Source organism: Triturus cristatus, chromosome 8 (genome assembly GCF_964204655.1).
Source record: "Triturus cristatus chromosome 8, aTriCri1.1, whole genome shotgun sequence".
Taxonomy (NCBI): domain Eukaryota; kingdom Metazoa; phylum Chordata; class Amphibia; order Caudata; family Salamandridae; genus Triturus; species Triturus cristatus.
This window is the reverse complement of record NC_140591.1, coordinates 46,603,614-46,625,904: the sequence shown is the minus strand read 5'-3', so window position 1 is coordinate 46,625,904 and position 22,291 is coordinate 46,603,614. Positions and strand designations below refer to the sequence as shown.

The 22,291-nt window shown below is 45.8% G+C and overlaps 1 protein-coding gene across 1 annotated transcript in view; it reads right to left on the bottom strand.

The window, feature by feature from the left end:
* The window catches only part of LOC146799985 (uncharacterized), a 318,891-nt gene that overhangs the window by 250,009 nt on the left and 46,591 nt on the right, over positions 1-22,291 (bottom strand). Inside the window, 2 exon segments of the mRNA XM_085623698.1 lie at positions 10,232-10,342; positions 15,196-15,303. Coding sequence (XP_085479824.1) covers positions 10,232-10,342; positions 15,196-15,303 — 219 coding nt within the window.

Sequence of the window (22,291 nt, the reverse complement as noted above, 5' to 3'; positions counted from 1 at the left end):
CATCATGACCAGAACTGAAAAATTAAAAAGGCCACTCCATTGAGTCAAAGGCCTTCTCAGCATTAAGAAAAACTAAGAGGGCATTAATATCAGGTTGAATTTGGTACATAAGGGCAAATAACGTTCTTAGATTATTAGAGGTCGATCTTTAAGTGATGAACCACCATGACAAGACCAGACTCTTCATCAGTGGGTTTAACCAGTTAGCAATGACTCAGGAAAAGATCTGATTGACCAGGTTCATTAAAGATAACGGTCTTTAGGACTTTCATACTTTTTCATCATTTTAGGCCTTAATATTACAGTGATTACAGCCTCTCTGGCTATGGGATGGGAGGGGCTGATATAGGTCTACCAAGTGTTGGGCTACTATCGCTGTGAACTATGCAGTGAGCCTGACGCAGCCAGGGGCCTCTTCTCTCTGCATCCCCTCAATAGCATTTATAATTTCCTGCACGGCAATGGGCTCTGTAGGTAGATGTGAGTAGCACATTCTATCCAAGCCAGAGCGTCTTCTATGTGGGAGGGATCTGCAGTTGTCCTCTGGGATTGTAGGTTTTCATAGTAAGCCTTGATCTCTTGCAATGTAGTATAATTTCCCCCTACTATCTCTACAAGGCCAATCTCAAACAGTGCATGATGTTCTGGTGGTGGGCCTTCCTCAGCAGCCATGAGAGCGTTTTACTTGGTCTCTTATCATCACTATATTTACACGCTTGTGCCTTTTTACCCAAATTTGTACTTTCTCGGTCAACCATTTACCTATATTAGAGAAGGATCTCATTTATATCTTTGAGAGTGTTGGGATTGTTCCCACTTTCTTACCTAGCTTCAAGTTCAGCTAGGGTTTTCTCAAACCTTTCCAGCCATGTTTGTAAAGATTGGAGGACTCCAGTATGGTTGTCTATCGTTAAACCCCTAATAAATACCTTGAACGCCTCTCAAAGCGTTGTAAACTGTGCGACAGACTCCACATTTATTTCAAAGAACTCCATAATAATCAACTGCATCTAGTCTATAAATCCAGCATGCCTAAGAGCCCCTGAGGGTAAATGCCATATACACTGTTGTTGCAGGGATTCAAAGATCTTCAACTTGAGTGTGAAAGGGGAGTGATATGTTAGTGTTTATGCCAGATATTCAATATCGACAAACCACACCAGCGCCAATATTGAGATGAGCCAGAAATCTATGCAGCAATACGTGCCTTGCACAGTGGATTGGTAAGAGTAAGCTTTGTCCTCACCCCTCGTATCCATCCAGGTGTCCCATGATCTGTCCATGTTTCACATGTGCCTCATTGTTCTCGTGGGACATGAAGGATCCACTGTACGGGGATTAGTGAAGTCCAGCAAAGGTTGCATAGTCAAATTAAAATTCCCTCTATATATAAAATTTTGTGAGTTGTGCTGTCTACATGGTCCTACAATTCTATCACAAAACTCAGAGTAGTCAGTATTAGGTGCATACGCATTAATCAAAGTGACAGGGATGTCCTGGAGCACCACAGTCAATTATAAAAGTCCACCCTGAGGGTCAGCCTGCATGTAGGACAGTTGAAAGTACAGAGACCTCCTCACCAGTAAAGCCACACGTCCAGAGTGTGTGCTGTAAAAGGCAAAGTATCTGTTCTGCCCCAACTGAAAGCTAAGGCACTGGAGCTGCTCGTGCTTCGATGGGTCTCCTGCATCAAGCCACATCAGCCCCGTGTATTTCCAGGTATGCCAAGATCAGCCGTGTTTTCTGTGGCTTGCCTACTGGTTCCTAATATTCCATGTCACTACTCAGTAAAGGATATATGGACCGTGAATCGCCTCCTTTTGTGACATATTCACAATCCATCTGGTCCAGGAAAAGTGATTAGCCGTCATCTACCTGCATCCCCTAACTTGTATTCACTCCCCACCTTCCACCCACATCGAACACCACAACTTTCCGTGCAATACCTGCAACTTGGTCTTCATCCCACAAATCTTTTCTATGCGATACATGCCTATGGGGAGACCACCACTGTCTATCTTCACGCTGGGCTGTATGATAAGTTCTGCATGAGCAGGATTCTGTTGCAATTGAGTATTTAGGGCAGTAGGACAGATCACATCAGGAGGCCAATAAGTCACCAGATATAGGCACTCAGCATTGCTAAGGCAGTAAAAGTAGACATTATTCAAATTATGTTACATCCAAACCAAAACTCATACAACCTATCAAGGTTAGCAAAAGAGATGATCTCCGGCATAGCAAAATCGAATACCAGAGTCAAATAGAGTATTCAACACAGCTCTGCGACAGAGTCTAATTGGTCAGAAGGAGCTGGCAGACCTTTTGCTTTCATTTTCTTGACAACGGATTTCGCCAACTTTATGGCCTCTTTAGGGGTAGCATGCATGATCACTGTACTGCACTCCAAGCCATGCCAGGAAAAGCATAGTGAACTTGATGTCCTGCATTCTTAGCACTTTTTTATTACCTCTGCATAGGCTTATCTGGCCTCCTGCTATGCTGCTGTGAAATCTGGAAGCATCGAAACTGCAGAGTCCTGATATTGCAAGTGGTCTTTCTCTCTGGCTTAAGGCAGTGCAGTGTTGCAGTATTTGAGTAGTCAAGCAACTAATGGTTGGGAGGAGCACCCAGGGGACGCCTAGGGCCCATCGACCTATGCGATCTTTCAACGACCAACAGTTCAGAGAAGTTGGCTTTGCCCAGCAGGTCAGCCAGTAGCGTTTCAATAAAAGTCTCAGGCTTGTGAGATGGTCAATTTTCGAGTCTCTGGCTTGCTGACTGGACTTCATGTCCAAATGGATTGCATTGAAGTCCGTATCGGTATGTTCATCCTGGTCCTTTGCGAACCCAAAGACTTGTTCTGCGCAAAGAAGGACTCGCCCTGTCTTGCATCGGTTTTCCCCATTGTTCATGTGTTAGAAACATTGTTGTTCACTGGTGCTCTGTAAGTTTGTGTGCCGATAGAGGGTAGAGCCTCACTTTAGGCCCAGACTAGGCTCGTGCCACAATTAAGAATTATCCTGTTTCTCAAACACATCTCACAGCTTCCCGCCCATCCCTGCCACATCAACCAGATTTAACACCCCCACAATCACACACGCACCCGCAGACCCATATGCCAGGGCCAGGGGGGGTCACAGACCATCAGCAGTTATGTGGTGAGTGCATATCGTATTTGCCTACATCACCTGGGGGCTCGTGATCATGCAGGCAGTACTTCCTTAGGCCCCAGCTTTCCCTCATTGTGTGTCACCTGCATACAGCCAATTTAACATAAATAACAGAGACTGATCAGCTGAACCAATTAAGATAGATTAGAATGCATATATTACTCACAATCTTACCTGTGGGCCTGCCATCTGCAACCCTTATCTTGAAGTAATTAATTTATGACAAAATATAAACTCTAATTTGGAGGACCACTGTAGGACTTGGTCACTATAAACCATCAAAGGCCAGGCTTTCAGAGAAGAGCATTGATGTTATAACTCAGCTGAATGCCTTGCACATAAATCAATATCAATGACTATTCATTTTGCTGCATATTATTATTATTTAAAAATATATATATTTATTTGTATTTTGCGAAAACAAGAACCAAAAGAAAGCATAGCAAAATCGAGACATACATATACAGTCCATGTCACAAATAGCCCCACATCATTATTCCTTAGGGCAACTTGAACCTCCAAGTCCCACCCAATCACACTTCTTCGTTGTAGTACCTCATGTTTCTTCCCCCTCTGGGATGCTTGGAAACAAGAGAACCGGCATTCATGTTTAGGGTTAAAGGAGGGACCCCTAAAAGGCCCTCTAACCATCACCCAGCCCCCCCCCCCCCATCAAACCCATAATATGAACTCCATTTGACCCATACCTTGCGGAACTGTCTCGGGCAACCTCTTGCCTTGTAGGTGACTCTTTCTGCCGCCATATATATGTCCATTCCCGCCTTCCACTCTCGGAGCTGGGGTGCCAATGCCGCTCCCCATGTTTGTGCCACATCCCGTTTCGCCACCACCAGGGCTAACATAGCGAAAATGAGCTGCGGGCGTCCCAAATCTACATCCCCGGGTATGCCCAACAATATGAATTTAGTGTCCAGTGGTAGTGTTGTTTCTAGAACTTTGCTCAATTCCCCCACCACCTTCCCCCAGTAGGTCTGTAATTCTGTGCTGTCCCAGATGGTATGATAGAAATCTCCCTGCACATATCCACATCTCTGGCAACTAGGGTCACTGGTGGGGTCCATTCGGTGAAGTCGGGCCCTATCATAATAGACTCTGTGGAGCATCTTATATCGGATGAGGCGGAGACGAGATTTAATGGCCACCTCTCGATGGTGCATCAAAGCTGCTTCCCAGTCTATATTTTCAAGTGCACCCAAGTTCAGTTCCCAAGTCTCCCTCAGCCTACCCAGCCTTTCTGGTGCATTATTATTCAAGGTCCAGTATGTGAGTGTGTACTGCTCGATTTTCCCGGCCCTATTGTGTTGATGGGTGATTAGGGTGACTTCAGTCTCTCTAACATTCAAGCCTAAGGGTTAGAGTAGTGAATGAAGTCTATTTTCTAGGCACTTCCACATGATCCTGTGTTCTTCCCCATAGATCAGGGCTTGCACACATATCCTAGGGGATAGATTCGTTAGTCTTAGGGATAGCCTGCCCTGTAGTGAGGGTATTTCATGGAGCCGTGCTGAATTCAGGCCTGGTAGGCCTCAAACGGGGGAGACTCCATCTTTCTTTCTGTTCCAGCAGCTTGAGATGCTTCTAGGTTAAAGGGGATGTTTTAGTTATGAGGTGTTATTCGCTTGGAGAGAACCGGTTCAGACCAGCCCTTATCGAAGGATTGTATTTTTCTTCATGCCGAAGACGCTACATCAGGCCGGCCGGCTGGGAAAGTGTCCTTGGCACGGGGAGGTACAAGAATTTGGTGGGCGGCAGGTTACGGGCTGGAATTTTCCATGAGAAAATGCACCTCTATATTAGTGAAAGTCTGAGGCAGATACTGGCACTTGCTTTTTAGTCCGTAGGCGGCACCTGGCCGTTAAGCAGTAAAGCTACTACTTATTCCAGGGAAGACAGATGACAAACTCGAAGGTGGAGAAAAACCGAGAGATAGATATTCTTCTAACAGAATAGCCAAAGAAAAGAGAGTAGCCGATGAGGAAGAGGTCCCAGTGACTCGGAGAAGGAGAAGGGAGTAGATCCGTGACTGCGGAGGTGTGACTTCCAGGCGAAGCCGAGGCACAGACCAGAAGGGAACCTAGATGACCATTGGGTGCAGGCTACATACGACCAAGGTGATGTCAACCCCTTTATTATTAGAGTGTACAACTTAATCTATCGCTTTTCTTTGCAGGTCATATGTAATATGTATTATGTTCTGTGAGCGTGTATGTAGTGACTAAATAAAGTATCCAGTTTGTAGTGAATCAACATGTACTGCGTGTTCTTGTATAAGAGGGTAGCCTATTCTTCTAGTCAGTTGTGACTTGATATGAACAGATGTTAATCCTGATCAGGTAAGTGGTAACTGAATAAGGGAGAAAGGAGCCCCTCGAACTGGGGAACAGGTTGTGCTCAACTAGCAGTCTTTGTGTGATCTGATACATAGTAACACTGGTTCCCTTGTTGTATGTCATGGTAATTATAGGATGAACTTGTGCTAAGGCTGCCGTCTGGGCAGGAAGTCCTGGGTCCATTTGGGACCGCGAGGCTAAGGCTGCCGTCTGGGCAGGAAGTCCTGGGTCCGTTTGGGACCGCGAGGCTGAGGCTGCCGTCTGGGTAGGAAGTCCTGGGTCCGTTTGGGACCGCGAGGCTGAGGCTGCCGTCTGGGCAGGAAGTCCTGGGTCCGTTTGGGACCGCAAGGCTAAGGCTGCTGTCTGGGCAGGAAGTCCTGGGTCCGTTTGGGACCGCGAGGCTGAGGCTGCCGTCTGGGTAGGAAGTCCTGGGTCCGTTTGGGACCGCGAGGCTAAGGCTGCCGTCTGGGCAGGAAGTCCTGGGTCCGTTTGGGACCGCGAGGCTGCCGTCTGGGTAGGAAGTCCTGGGTCCGTTTGGGACCGCGAGGCTAAGGCTGCCGTCTGGGCAGGAAGTCCTGGGTCCATTTGGGACCGCGAGGCCGCCACTTGTATTATAAGAGGTCTTGGTATATATATATATATATATATATATATATATATATATATATATATATATATATATATATATATAGTAGGAATTCCCTGTCCTTAGGTGGTATATATATATGTGTGGTTTCTTAGGTGTGAATAGGCCCTAGGGAGGGGGTAACGTTCTGGCTGGGTTAGAGAGGCTCTGTTGAGCGGGTTCTATCTGATCCGAAAACCCAAGCAGAACAGAGTGATACTACCTTAGTAAGCATCTGCTCCTGTAGCAGACGCCCCTCCAGTGGTGCATATTCCAGCAGCGAGGAGGATAAGGAGCTCTCCGCCTGCCAGGCATGTCGAAGTTGTGCATACTTAAAAAAACTGGCATGTGTGCCACCCAAAATCTGTCTCCAACATGCGGAAACTTTTAAGTTTACCTTTGGCTACAATGTCCCCTATGGCAGATATGCCTATGGCGTCCCACCTCGTAAAGACTTTCAGTTTATGGATTTCTTTTAACCAGGGACAGTTCCAATGAGGCGTCTGTTTAGTAGGTGTGCGAGCCCATCCCAATGCCTTCGACGCTCTGTCCCACACTTCGAATGTGACTTGGGTGGCTGGGAGAAGTTGCACCCTACCTTGTCCCCATAGTGATAATACATGCAAGTACGATTCGCCATAGTGTCCCTTTCCAGCCTATAGGTGGGGTGGTCTGCCGTGGCGTGTATCCAGTCATTCACCGGAGCTAGATGTTCTGCCCAGTAGTAGGCCTCTATATCTAGCAGCGAGGTCCCCCCATTGTACTGATTACGGTGTAGTGTTGTCAAAGCAATCCTTGGTTGTTTCCCAAGCTATAGAAGTGAGACAGTTCTGCGCATCCACAGCTCGATAGGTCTGTCTTGAGAGGGGGAAGTACTCGTTCTGAAGGGCGTTAAGGAAGCGGGGCCAGGTGGTCATCTTAAACATGGTAGCCCTGCCTAGAATTGTGTGGGGAAGGAATTGACTTCTCTGTGCGTCTTCTACAAAATTGGTTACTACCCGTTGGATGTTTCTATGGCATGAGAGCCTCTTATCTGCGGTGAGGTAAATCCCTAGGTAGGTGAACCCGGTTTGTGCTATCTGTAGGGCACCAGGGAGAGGCCAGACGTCCAAGGCACGTGGCCTATAGAGGACCGACTTGTGCCAGTTTATGGTGTAACCTGAGTAGGTCCCATATACATCTATGACATCGAAAAAGGCAGGAATCGTGACAGTCGGGCGAGTGATATAGAGCAAAATGTCATCTGCGTAAAGCGAGATCTTTTCTTCCCCAGTATCTGTTGATTTGATTCAAAACCCCATAATCTCCGGGCACTGCCTGATCCCACAAGCCACTGTCTCGATCGTGAGGGCAAAGAGCAGTGGGGAAAAAGGACAGCCCTGTCAGGTGCCTCGTCTGATGGGGAAGCCACCGGAGAGCAGACCATTGACCTTAACTCTTGCCCGTGGGTCTCTATACAGGAGACCCACCCTGTGCGGAAACCTGGGGCGGATACCAAACTTGACCATGGTAGCCTCAAGAAAGGGCCAATGTACCGCGTCGAACGCCTTTTCCGCGTCCAAAGACAGGAGCAAATGTGGGTCTCCTAGGTCCTGGACCTCCATGAGCCAATTATGGGTCCTTCGCAGATTTAGCTGGGTCGCCCGTCTGGGCAGAAAACCCGTCTGGTCCTGATGCACCAGAGTAGTGATTACCTGACGGAGCCTCAAGGCAAGGACAGTCGCCAGTATTTTCCCCTCTACATTGAGGAGGGATATGTGGCAGTATGAAGTGCAATCAGTGGGGGGGGTTTCCCCTGTTTATGAATAGGAATAATCGTGGCCATGCGCAGGTCTAGGGGCAGGATTCCCTCCTGGGATGCATCTTGGAAAAGCTTCAACAGGTGTGGGCCTAAAAGATCTGCACATTTCTTCTAGAATTCTGCAGGGAGGCCGTTGGGGCCCGGGGTCTTCCCAGGACGTAATCTGGTTATAGCCAGTTTGATTTCGTCTATCGTTAAATCAAAGTCTAGCCCCTCGCTACCATCCTTGTCTAATAACGGGGTATGAATGTCCGTCAGGTAGTCTGCTATGTCCGGAAGCACCCTCAGGATCCGGGCTTCGTAAAAGTGTTGATAGTAGGACACGAACGTCTGTACTATCTGCGCATCGTGCGTCTGAGATATTCACTGGGGGTCCACAACACTCGCCACCCACCGAGCCTCCACCTCTCTACGGCTAAGCCATGCCAGGAGCTTGCCCGATTTGTCTCCAACGTCATACAGCCTATGCAAAGTCGCCTTGGCCTGTGTCTCTGCCACTTGCGTGGCCAGAGCCTTGTAGTGATGCTGTACATCCATTAACTGTCTCAGAGCCTGAGGGTCTCTGTGTGAGGTGCTGTTTTCCCAGGGTAAGAATTTGGGCCTCTAGTGTGGCAAGTTCTTTCTGAGCCTTCCTCTTTTCCAAGGCCATCGTTCTGGGCCCTGTCCCGTAATACTGTTTTATATGCTTCCCAGATCATCACTCCAGACTGCACTGAACCCACATTTACTGCAAAAAAGACTTTCGTGTCAGCGCGGAGGCCTAGAGCACTTCCTTGTTCTGTAGGTCCCATGCCGACAATCTCTAGCCCCCCAGTCCAGTAAGGCCCTCTCACCCACTCGAACATATAGGGGCGAGTGGTCAGACAAACCCCGGGCCTTGTACTCCTCCTCATAGATGTCCTGGATGGCACCTTGCGGGAGAAACACGTAATCCAGCCGTGAGTGGACCTTGTGGGCCCCGGAGTAGCAAGAGAACCGTCGATCCCCCGGGTGCAAGTGTCTCCATACATCCACCAAACCCAGAGTGTCGGCAAGGCAGGCCAATTGTGTAACCGGGGGCGGATGGACATGTTCGCCCGAGAGGTCTGTAGGAACGTGAATTACGTCGTTAAAGTCACCCCCGATGATGTGCGTCGATCCCGGTGTCCCCAGTAGTATATCTGTCACCCCTTGTAGAGTCCTGGTCTGCAATTTTGGTGGGGCATAAACCGATAAGATGGTAACATTTCTCCAACCCAATGCACCTGTCACTCCCACATAGATTCCCTGAGGGTCGATCCATGTACGCTTTACCATGAAGGGAGGTGACTTTTTAATCAGGATGGCAACTCCTCTAGAGCCGGTGGTGTATCCCACATGTACCAGGACAGTATACACCCCGTGCAAGGAACCCACATTTCGTGCCTTTAAGATGGGTCTCCTGCAAGAGCACCACATCCGGGTAGGTGCGTTTTATGAAGGTCGACACCAACCCTCTTTTAATTTTGTCACCCAGGCTGCTAACATTCCAAGTAAGCCAATTCCGAACCCATCATGACAGGCTAGGGTGTAGTGGTGGGGCGTTTATGTATGTACGGTGAGATGATGCCCTGTAGGGGGATTTTGGTGGAGAGCATACGCTCTACCGAATCTGTGACTGTACCTCAACAAAAACATAGTGAGCCATAAAAATAATACAACTGGTTGAAACCCCTTACCCTTTTCCCCCATCCCACCTCCCCCTGCCCCATTGTCACACCCTCTGTCAGACGCTCGGGTTGCGCTTAAGTGTGGTAGAGGTCTGTCGCCCGCCCCTGCCCCAAACCTATGCTACAAGTTCAAACTCCTGCAGCGTCCCAAAGAACTCCAAGAAAAGAAGAAACTGAAGAAAGAGAAAGACAAAGCAAAGACTAAGGACAGAAGATACCAGAAGGGGGAGGGGATGACAGAACGCGGAGAAGAAAAGCAGGAAGGAGAAAGAGAAGGGACTGTCTAATGCCCAAGTCTGTGGCCACACCTGGCCTTTCGCCTGGCATTTTGCTGCATATTATTGTGACGGTAATGGGAAACATGGGAATGAGCGACACAGGCAGCTAAAGTACTGAAATAAATACCCTTGATTCATTCAGGGGGGGGAAACTGAAGGGGTGATAAAGCAAAAGAACCACAAGCCAACAACCAGGCAAACCAAAGTCACGATGGATGAAACACAGCAGTAACTCCTGCACATAGAAGAAATTGTGTCCTAATTCTGGGTCAGAGGGGGTCACTAGCTTGTCTATTTCAGACGCGCTTTAGTCACCTGTAAGACTATCGATGATTTGTTGCGTTTCAGAGTTCAGTAGGTCCAAGGAACAAACTTCCACCTCCTCTTTCATGTTTGGTGAAATATGTGATGCGACAGCCGCTACTCCTGTAAAAACAGAAATAAATAATACAAGTGATCACCCTAGTGCATGGAAGGAGCTCCTTAGAAAATCACACAGAGAGACCGAGAGAGTGCAAGAGTGCAAGTGCAAGAGAAATTAACTTAGTGTGCAATTAGGAGGACTGAACGAGGATAAATGGCTGTCTAAAATGGTCAACCATTAAGGGGAAGAGGACCTCAAGGAAAGGGTGCAGGAGAACACTGTCAGTATCTGTCAAACATGGAGGGTGGAGATTATTTGTACTCTTTCAGCAACTAACGGACAGTATAGAACAATTGGACCACTGATACAGACAGCCTTTTGCATCCGAGTGAGAGCCGGAAGGAACGCCAGATCGCGTAAATCGAGCGACAGGCTTTAAATACCTTATCCCTACTACGGAATCATCGGCTCTAAATGAAATTTCTAAGGCCACAACCTTAATATTAAGGATTCCCTCCTGAGACGCCCCATAAACCCGCAGATATTCCTGCAAATCTGCATTTGGGCTGTATACCCCCACTGTCCTGAAGAAGACCCGCTGTGACGCTTATTAGAATTTGAGCAACATAAGGGGTGAAACGTCGACGCATCCTACATGTCTACACAACGCTTCAGATCAAAGCTCACTATGATACGGATCGCGAAGCTTATGTGAAAAATCATAAAGACTCCAATATAAATTGAAACCTTCTCTATTAATGCACATTTACTTTTGTCTTATGTAGTGCACTGTATATATTATCTATCACCATATGTCACTTCTTCACCACAAGTCACCCATACTTTGTCCTATGTATCTCGTCAGCCTAAAATACATAAAATATGTTATTCCTTGAAATTGCCATTTGAATTTTTCTTATTGGTGTGTGTCATTCCCCTTGCTCTACTCATTTTATGTTACATGAAATGTATATACGTGGTGAACACTCCAAAGAAATTGAGTAATCCCGACAGAACCATTGTTTCTATATATTTTGTCTTGCACTCCCCAGCAGCAGCCCATAACCTGATGAATCATCCACTCCCTTAGGCACCATACCTCATGAAGATCTGCCAACTGGACAAGCGTGCCGGGGGAATACACCCACAGACCCCCATAGACTCGTTATTCTAACATACCGAAAGACCTAGCTCGAAACAGCACCAACCTGGGCCTATGCAATTGCTAAAGTCTCTATATTTCTGAGTTTACACGCCAGAATAAACTTATAAAACCAAGGTGACAGGCCACCCTGCAGCTGTCACGGTGGAGAAGAGGGCATTTTCCAAGGCAGTTATTGAAGATGAAAAAGAAGAGGGCATGCGTATAGTATGCTTCAGGTGTGCCTTCAATGGGACAATAATTAAGTTAGCATCAGTTTGAATGATGAATGATGTAATGTCTCATCTTTTAGAATATTCCACTACAATTATTGCGATAAATTTCAAGCCTTCATACAGATTGCATGCTATTCTGATTAGTAGGTCAAAGGAATCTGTAAGGATTTGGATGCTTTAAGGCAAATCAGCTCAGAATGGGAGCCTTTAAGTTAAAGTAGTCCTCAATACTGAAAATGCCAATAATGGTCTTTCAAACCTTGGTATAAAACACAAAAAAGAGGGGGGATCTGGAAGCTAAAAAAAGGTCCAGTGTCCATGCTCCCTAGACTAAATATATATCACCAGGAGGACAAAGTTCCTACGGGCAGGTGCAAAAAGTCACCCAAGCCCTTAAAAAAGAGAAATAGAGAGTGAAAGGATTCCTAGTTTGAAGACCCACTCAGGTAAGTGGAAGACCTCTGTTGCCCTCACACACCCCGAAAGGTGTCATGCTTCATCATCCGGCGGTTGCTCCTCGTAGGGCCAGCGCTGCAATTCCCTACGGGCCACCGAAGGGTCACTTTGATGGAGATCTTTTAAGAACCGCCGGATGGTGCATGTGGGTGTGTGGGGAGTGGGTTCAATGTAGAGGGTAAAAAGGATGCGTGCAAGTTAGTGAAAACATGGAGGGTCATCATGCAGCGAATTATATATATGTACCCTGAGCAGAATTAGACTGCTAAAAAAGTTGTAACCCTGAAGGCACACTATAGTGTTTTCACTAACTTGCACGCACCCTTTTTACCCTCTACATTGAACCCACTCCCCACACACCCACATGCTCCATCCGGCGGTTCTTAAAAGATCTCCGTCAAAGTGACCCTTCGGGGGCCGGTAGGGAATTGCAGCGCCGGCCCTACGAGGAGCAACCGCCCGATGATGAAGCATGACACCTTTCGGGATGTGTGAGGACAACAGAGGACATAGAGTGGTCTTCCACTTACCTGAGTGGGTCTTCAAACTAGGAATCCTTTCACTCTCTACATCTCTTCTTTAAGGGCTTGGATGACTTTTTGCACCTGCCCGTAGGAACTTTGTCCTCCTGGTGATATACTTTCAAACCTTGGACCAGCAGTGGAGGGCAGGAAGGCATTTTATTAGTACACATAAAAATTAGTCTTTCACTCTTCCTTAGTTACAAGAAGGAGGGTCTACAAGTCTTGCTTTGGACAATTTATATGGAGTACATAATGAACTGTGAAGAATGATGTACCGGGCTAATCTGAGAAAAAGTACGATTTGTGTTCTTGACATACTCTTCCAAATCTACCTCCTTTCAACTACCCCTTTCTGCCAGCAACTCTCTCTAGCTACTGTTGGGTGCATGGACATACTAATGGCCTTTATATATCTCAGAGTCTACATGACCATTTTTCTGGCTAGACCTTAACTGCTTACATGCAGCCACAGAGACGATACCGACAGCCACACTACCAAAATAGTGAGGCTGGCAGAAACGTATCAACAGCTGCACTAAATTAAATGCTACTAGTGAAAAAATAAGAAGCATTTTCTTTAAAAAAACAAAGTCAAGACATGGAAATAATACCCCGGATCCTGAAGTTGATTTTGTTCTGTTTGCTGTGATGCTTAGCATGCACAGCACGCTGATGTCACACCAAAACAAAGTCCAAGCAGACACCACTAATATCATGGTCTGATTCACGCATGACCGATGCCGGGGGGAACAATTGACCCCAGAGCATCAATCAACATGGGAGTGGTAATGCTGGAAAAAAAAAAATGTCTCCTTCCCAGCATGGTCTCCCTCTATAGGACCGCTGCTCGGAAGCAGAGAGTCATCCCCAGGCACCAGGGATTACTGATAGTTGGGTGGGTGGTTGTTGCAGGGGGTAGGTGCACCTGCCATGCATGGGCCAGTGCTTCCATCTCGTCCCAAGGCATAACAATAATTTTGGGCCATTTGTTAGCAGGAAATACGCCAAGTCACTCAAGTGAAATTCCGTTTTTATTGGGAGAAGCATACGAATGGAGGGCGGTAGCAATTCTGTGGATCCCCGGAACTTTCCCTCATAGAAACGTGAGGAAAATGTCAAATGTTAACCAATGTTTGAGGATTGTAGGGCATTCTTGGTAAGAAAGTACATGAGGATCCACGCAAGTCATACCACTGCCCTGGGTGTCTGTTTTTCATAAATGTCTGGATTCTGTACATTTCCCAGCATTTCAATTGAGCCTGGGCACAAATTCTGCAGCCACATCACTAAAAAGGGCCCTTTTTAATTCAAACGATTGATGACTCCATGTTGAGTTTTGGGGCCTCTCCTGTTATGGGCGATAGGCCCACTGATACAAGTGACAATCTGTTTTTATCGAGAGAAGTGTGGGAACACATAATAGCAGAACATTTGTTTTTACCAATTGCAAATTTTGCATTTTGCAAAATGCCCTCTGAATGACATGATAGTAGGGTGTAAATCCAAATTCAGAGGAGTACAAATATCCACTGTTCTTAAACTCAATTTCATGTGTAAATTAAAAAAATAAATTAGTTTACTCTAAGTGCATTCTTTATTCATCAGATTTTACGAAATGATGTGCTGTATGATCGGTACACAGTGGTAAACCTTCATAAACTGCATCTCTGGGTCGTGCCAGTTTTAGAACAACTAACAAACACCATACATCTCTATAACCAGAAGGGTCTGTCTGACATAACAGTATTTTACACTTTTGTAAATCAGCAATTACAATTAAAAAACGAATTGCCATTTTCTCCCACATATTTTCATCTTGTTTTAATTTCTACGATTAATTTCTTATAGAAACAAGAAACAAGACAGTTTATACTACAAAAAAATTGGAAATAGGACTACCAGTTAGAAAAATGCAAAACCTGTGGTAAAAACTTTTTGTTTTGTACTCCAACTTTGCCTGTTCCTCACAGCTGGGAAAATGGTGATCTTAGCACAGCAAACCTTTTGTTGATGCCATTTAAAGAAAACAATATGCTTTCTTGTACAGCACTTTTCCTTCCATTTTTCCAACAGAAAAACATAATTTTGATATATTTTGGCTAATTTCTCGATTTCCTCTAGGGGAACCATAAATCTTGGGACACTTTTATAATCCCCAATGTTGGGAAAAAGGACATGAACTTAGTTCTAAATACTTTTTGGCGGAAATTAATGTGAAGGGCTAGTGGCAAAGTGCCCCAAATATCAAAAAAGGCCCAAACACTTGGGGTGGAAAAGCCTCAGCAGCTAAGGGGTTAAAAAGGCAACACTTGAAGCCACACGTCTCTGCTGTCCCTCAAGTGAAATGATACTGTCAGAGGAAACTTAATGAATAGACATTAGTCTGTGCCATGTCATTATATCTGTGATTAGATTTATATTCCTTCTCAGGTAGCCCAGCGATACCCCATATCCTCCCACACGTTATAACCCTGATGACACCATCACTCCATGGATCCATTTGGATTCCTTTAAAGATTCCATACTCGAGTTAATCTACAAACAACAACATAACTTACCTGCGGGCCTGTTATTGTGATTGAGTTCCTTGTGGTCCTGATCAACCGTGGAATAGGCACCATCGTCCTGGATGTAGTCTGAGATCATCACTATGGTGAACTCTTTGCCTGTATTAATGGAAACATCAAAGAGTGAGTCCACACTCGGTCGCTGGAGCCACCACCCTGTCGCCCTCTCACTCGTCTCATTCTAGCCATCGGTTTCTCTGTCACAGGCGGGGAGATGGAGCGCAGGATCTCCGACGCCTCTCCATCTCTGCATGTATTTTATATGATGCTAGTCAGGCACCAAAAGACGCGTGGATTTCACATCCCTGCTACCCTCTTTTCGTCCAATGATTTTACGGTTACAGCTGTTTCTTATCCAGGACAGTCAACAAGTATTATTATCATGAATGCTATCCTAGACTGTGCTTCACTGGCGTGAGTGAAGAAGGGGCTTACCTCTGGGAATGCGCTTTCTGCTGGATACTCTAACTAACCTCAGAATCTTCACCTACGAATATCTCTCAGGGACCAGAATAGATCCGGACAAATTTGTAGCAGTGCCCCTATGTGCTGCAGCACCACTCAGGAAGGGATAGAGCAGAGAGAGCCACATATAAGTGACACCCCTTAGTGCTGAAATCAGTTTCTTGCCATTTCCATTTCCACGCCGTCAGTACTGTGGACAATTATTGGTTAACAGTGTGCTGAGTACTGACTTGGGACCTTTTCATGTGTTAAAAAGAGGCCACTCCACAGGACGGGGAGATGGGAGGGCAGTGAGGATCTGCAGATTAGATATATAAATCCAAAGCGATGAGTGCATCCCTTTAAGGTGCAGAGCTGTGGGGTTTCGAAAGGTTGGACGATCTCGTTCTTGTTGAGAACAAATTCCTGAGGAGTATAGTCCAGCTTCCCCAGACTACACCGCTCCATCCCCTAACAATTCATTTGGGTAAGAAAAAGATTAGGCTATGCTATGCCCACTGCTGTTTTGGCGGAGGATTTGGTCCACCCTAAAGCTATCCCCAAATGCTAAGGCCCTAGACGAAGTTATCTCCCCAGATAAACAGAACAAGCTAGGGTGGTTAAGGAACATCAAACTTAAATTGGCCAATATAGGGCTAGACGATCTGTGGGCAAATAAGGATCCAGCCTCATTCCCAAGCAAAGACCAAATAAAATTAAAGTATTGGGGCTGAGTCGCCCAGACAGCAACGACTAAGCCAAACGAAGGGCGGCACAGTTTAGAATTTTCAGATTTTAAACCCATCGCCCCCTAGAACTTTTTCTAGATACTGTCCAGATCCCTTTGGATAGGAAACTATATATGCAGTTCAGGTTCGGCACGCTTCCCCTCAATGCACGCACTAGATCATGGTGTAATTCCACAGTGACATCACGGTTTTGCCCTCTCTGCACTACTACACTAGAATCCCCATAGCATATATTTGCCTGCCCTGCTTATATTTGACCCAGAGCACAGTGGCTAACACCTTATGTAAACAACTGGGACGCGCGAACATGCTGTTGCTTTACGCTTAGATCCGACACTAGAGAAGTGATAGTTTGTGCAGTTGCCAAGTTTTTGGGCTATGTGTGGGGCATAAGGAGGAGACTGTTGAACAGAAGCGGAGAATGATTACTACCCATCGTATCGGTCTTCAAACCAATCGAATGCTCCTACCTTCAGTTTCCTTATGATGAATATATCCAAGGTCGAGATGATATGTAGGCCATGTGTGGACACAGCCTAAAGCCCTCGCCTGTTTGAGGCAGAGCGGTATAGACCGAAGCAGTCTTGGGGTCGTCCAGTATGTGAATAATAATGCAAGTTTATACCCCCTGGCCTAGTGATGAGAATATGATGTATTAGTTACTTTCTTAACTCTTTACATATGAAATGAATTGCATCCTTTTAGCATGTTCTGTACCCTAGGCCTCATCTTAAACTTTGTAATCAGTAGTGTAGGAGTAAATCACACAGGGCACCACTATGGTTTTATGACAGGTTAATGTTTGATGCGGTGGATGGTTAGATTATGTTTTTATTGTACTAAAACGATTACAGGGTTTTAAAATGCGTTGTTCTTTTAAAAATGCTTTCATGGTTTTTAACTGAAATAAAGCGAATGAATGATAGATTATCCACCAGAAACCGCTACTGAAAGTAAGTGAACTATTCTTCGGATGCATACTTCTAAATGCAGATTCCTCGTCTTAGCATTAATACCATAGCATCACCTCCCCAAGGTGGGGTTATGGGGAGTGGGCCAAGGCCGAAAAGTCTTGCAGAACAGAGCAGGCCAAGCTTCCTTTTCGCAGGACCTAGCTGGCAAGGCAATAGAGCTTCACCCAGGTTGCAGCCTGGCAAGTATCTAGGACAAGAGCCCCTCGCCCCAACACAGTAATAGTGGCCTTAGCCCTGGTGGAATGTGCGCTCATTCCGTTCGGGGGCATGCTTCTCAGTGAGTGCAGAACAGGTGTTAATGCAGAGCACTAGCCACCTCTTCTCCACAGCCTTCCCTTTCTTTTCTCCAGAACACCACACAGCCTTTTACAGTGTCCACAAACAACCTTTTACAGTATCCACTGCAAAGCTTTGCTGAGCTAAAGACAAAACAAATGAACACCAAGAGCTTTGGGTAAGGGGTCTCTGTCACACCAGGTTACAAACTTGTCTCAGTGCCAAGCATACATGGATTTCTTGGCCTGGGCACCAGTCAGCAAGGATGATACCAACCACTTAAATAACCTTATCAGGCTACAAGAGCAACCCTTAAACCCACGGGAACCTGGGTACAAGACAATCTTTATACAACAATGGTTCTCACTTGAATCATTTGATGAAAAGTATCCAATTGGGAGGCTAAATAACCCCATGCAATAAATGACATATTATTGGTAAATCGCCACAGACCGCCGCAATCAGGAGTGAAGAAAAAGCAAGGAATTGATATCTTCAAATTTACATTCCAACAAAATGTTCATAAAGACACAAACAAAAACTGAAACACGGTGCAATGGATCACTAGTCCCACAGCCGCAACAAAAACAGATATAATAATAAAAAACAGGAAAAGGCTGATGGATTGGTAACAAACGACCGATCGAGTTCTCAAAGTATTCCATGTCGCAATTTCAACAATTCTTTTGTTTGTTTGCTACTCACCCATGTCGACGATGTTTCAACCCTTAATTAGGCCAACCTTCACTGTCAGCAATCAAGGACTTCTGCACAGCCTTCCCTCTCTTTCCTCCAGAACACCCAAGCTGTGCCCTCATGTTATAACACAATTGATGTTAAAGTGTCATGATTTAATGCCATGTTTACATGTGATGCTAGTGTGTCATGACATTCTTGGTGTCATGACATTCCCTTCCCTTTTAATTAGGGATATTCACATGTTCCCTTATTCCCCTAGTCCTGATGAGACCCGTATATCCGAAATAAACGTTGAAACGTCGCTTGCACGGATTTAGTCTCCTAACTTTCATCAAACGATACCAATAAGAACCCTTGTTTTATAAAGATCAACCACTCGAAGGCAGCAAATTGAAAGAAGTCAATTGCGGTCACTCAGTCTTCATTCATGGAGCTGCAAGTTGGGTAGAGTCGGAAGGAGGACCCTGCCCTAATTCAGAGACAAGAGCTCCTTCAGATTTGGTCGCCTGATCCGAGGATAGACTTCTCATGCTCAGGAGTTGCAGATGCCTCAATCTAATGACCCATGCAGGGCCACTAAGATGACTTGGGCCCAATCATTCTTCAGCACTCGGGGCAGGAGCAGTGGTGGCAAGAAAAAACCCAGGACTCCTTTGTTCCATTCCAGCCAGAATGTCTCTCTTAACTATTGTTTTTGCAGAAACTTCAACATGCAAATAAACACTACACAATCAATCGGTAAAGAAAAGATGCAGAAAGCGCTCTCCCCACTGTTGAAACGCTATGTACCACCTCAGGAAATAGGTGGCATTTGTCATCTGCCAAATGTCTGCTCAGTTAATCCGCTCAGGCATTCAGGGACCCCACCAGGCAGTTGGCAGCCAGAAAGAGACTTTGTCACTTCAACCATCTTCAGAGACACAAAGCCTCCTGGCAGAAGACCCAGGACCCAACACATCCTGCCTGTTGCAGTTTCACATAACAGTGGTATTGTCTGTCAGAAACTGCACCAGACTACTCCTGATAGCAAGAAATCCTTCAGGGCCAGATGACCCATAGATCCAACTGGTTGATGTGGAGCCTGTCCTTCGGCGGAGACCAAATGAGGCCTCTGATCTCCACCTCTCCCAAGAGACCCCCCCAAACCCACTAGCAATGCATCCATCACCACTGTGAGCTCTGGATGGGTGAAAGGAGAGTGCCCTGCACCAGACAGATTGCCTTTGGCCAGCTACCAATCCAAATCATTGGCCATTTCCTCCTAAGCCTTGATAGTGTGAGCAAAAGTGGCTTTATTCTGGGTCAGATGGGACTTAAATTTCCTCCATAGAGCATGCGTTTGCTACCTGGTGTGACTGACAATGAGGATACAATAAGGATAAGAGGTCAAGAAGCATCAGTGCCACCCTCACCGCGATCCAGGTTTCAGCCAAAAACAATGGTATAATACCCCGAATGTCCCATACTCATTGGAAAAGAGGAATTGGACAACACCATGTCCAGCATCGCCCCCCCTGAATGTAAGTCTCTGTGATGGAACTAGATGGTACTTCAGCTTCTTTATCGTAAACCCCAATAATGTTAGGAGTCCCTCCATCACCTTGAGGTGGTTTCCAAATGACTGCATCAAGAGTCATGGAGTTATGTAAACTCCTGACCTCCAAAGAATGGCAGAGACCACCACCATCCCATTCCTGAACATCCAAGGGGTGCTGGTGAGGACAAAGAGGAACCCTGGTCCTCCTCAAACCAGATGTAATGCTGAGAATGAAGAATGGCTATAAATATGTGTCTGCAAGTCCACGGGGGACACCTTCTATTCTCCCAGGTCCATGGCACAAAGATCTGAGCAAATGTGAGCATTTTGAAATGGTCCTCCGGCAGAAAAGCATTCATGAGTCAGAGGTCCAGAATAGGCCTTAGGCAGGAATTACTCCTGCCATTCTCCAAGGCTAGTACACTTCTCCAAGGAACCCTAGGAGAGCAATGGTGGACCTTATGTAGCAGGGTGGACATGATGGACTGTTTACTTAATAATGATAATCATAATACGTTTATTATGCATGATTGATAAAAAACTTTGCATATGGAGGACATTGTACAAATCCATAAAAAAAGAATTAGAAGAAAGGTTAAAATATAGGTCAAGGTAGGTTACAGACCCTAAGGGCATTGGCATGAGGAGTGTAAAGTGCAAACAACAAACGGAGGTAAGTGCACAAAGCCACTCTGTCCTCAGACTGTGTCATTGTGCTGAAATGCACAGCAAAAAAAGTGGGCTGAGATGTTGACTCGGTGACCAATGCTTGGGGCCAGGGGGCATTAAGGTGGTTGAAGTGCGCAAGAAGTACTGATTAAAGTGCATAGTGCAGTTCGTAGCACCCAGTTAGAATAAAATACTTTTGACAAGGTTCATGATCAGTCGAGCCCAAAAAGTCATGCTCTGCGCAATTCATACCGGCCCGCTAGGTTAGAAATCTTTAATCAGTGTGGCAGGCGACTTTCATTAGTTTGTTTTCCACTCAATGAAAGCATTTTGCAGTCTGGCAAATCAGCTGTGGGCCTGCCGAGCTGAGACAGGTGATTGCTACTCATCTGCAGGAGGGAAAACCTTTTTGGTTCCAGATTGGGAGAAGCAAGGCTTGACAGAGGCTAAACGTCCCTTTACAGAGGCACAGGCCGTTAATCATGTGCTCCTTTACATGGCACACTAACCTGCAGCTGCAAGTGTCGTCCCTTCTTGGCCATGGAGGCGCATGCAGAATGTCTCAGGTATTTTGCTTTAAAAACGCTATGGAAGGTGCCTCCCAAATATTTTTGCAGCATCAAGGTCTTGTAGTTATACAGGAGTGTCCAAGCATGCTGTCATTTGCTAACGTGGATTTGTGCTCAAATAGAGATAGTTTTTTTGCTGTTTTGTTTGCCATTGTTGTAAAGAAGTTGTAGCTGGCAGAGGCGTCCCAGCCTTCTTCTAGGCCAAACATGGAGATTGTTGTGTTGGTATAATTTCTGGCAGGTGAATGTAATTTGTCTTTTATCTCCACCCATATGTTATAATTTATAGTGTTTTTATCAGAAATTTCGAATTTGTAGCAGCAGACGGTGAATATTGCTCGCCTGGCTAGCGTCTGCTGACTAGACCGAGTTCCAGTCTGATCTGTCCTGGAGATGTGTAACTGGGTAACTGTAGAGTGTGCCTATAAATTCTCACTATGGCTTTGTCTAGGGTCTCCCCATCTCGCCCGCGCAGCGCCTCGCTCCCGTAGGCTAGGGTAGATGTTATCTTTGCCTGGCCAACTTCCAATATGGGAGTGTGCGAGGGCCCTTGGACAGTTTACTTGCTTTTTACTGGGAAATCTATCAGCAGCTTTCTAAATGAGAATGACATGCAGGAGATGGCCCAGCATTAGGTGGGAAGCTCTCAAAGCAGTAGTGCGAGGACAGTTCATCTTGCATAGCGTTAGATATAATAAAGACAGAAGAGATCAAAGGCTCACTTAGAGGCTCAAATGAAAGAACTCAAAGATGTGCATAACAGAGCACATTCCCATACAACATGGCAAAAAGTGATGGCCACCAGGACCCAACTGAAAGCACTGGGCGGGGATAAAGCACAACACATACTCCTGAAGACAAAACAATGCTATTTTGATGCTGACAATGGAGCAAGCAAACTGGTAGCCTGAAAATTAGGAGCTGAACGTCTTCATGTGAGGATGATAATTGTCCAAATTAAGGAAGGGCTACCTAAGTATAGAGCCCAGGAGATAGCTTTTTTTTCAAACAAATGTTTCAATCTAAACATGTCACTACGAAACAGTGATTGGCATCTAAAACTCAGAGTCCCAGGGTGTTTACTGGCCTACAAACACATCAGCATCCAGAAAAAGCCCAATTCTATAGCAAGGGCACATCTAGCCACAATCTTATTTTACACCTGCTTCA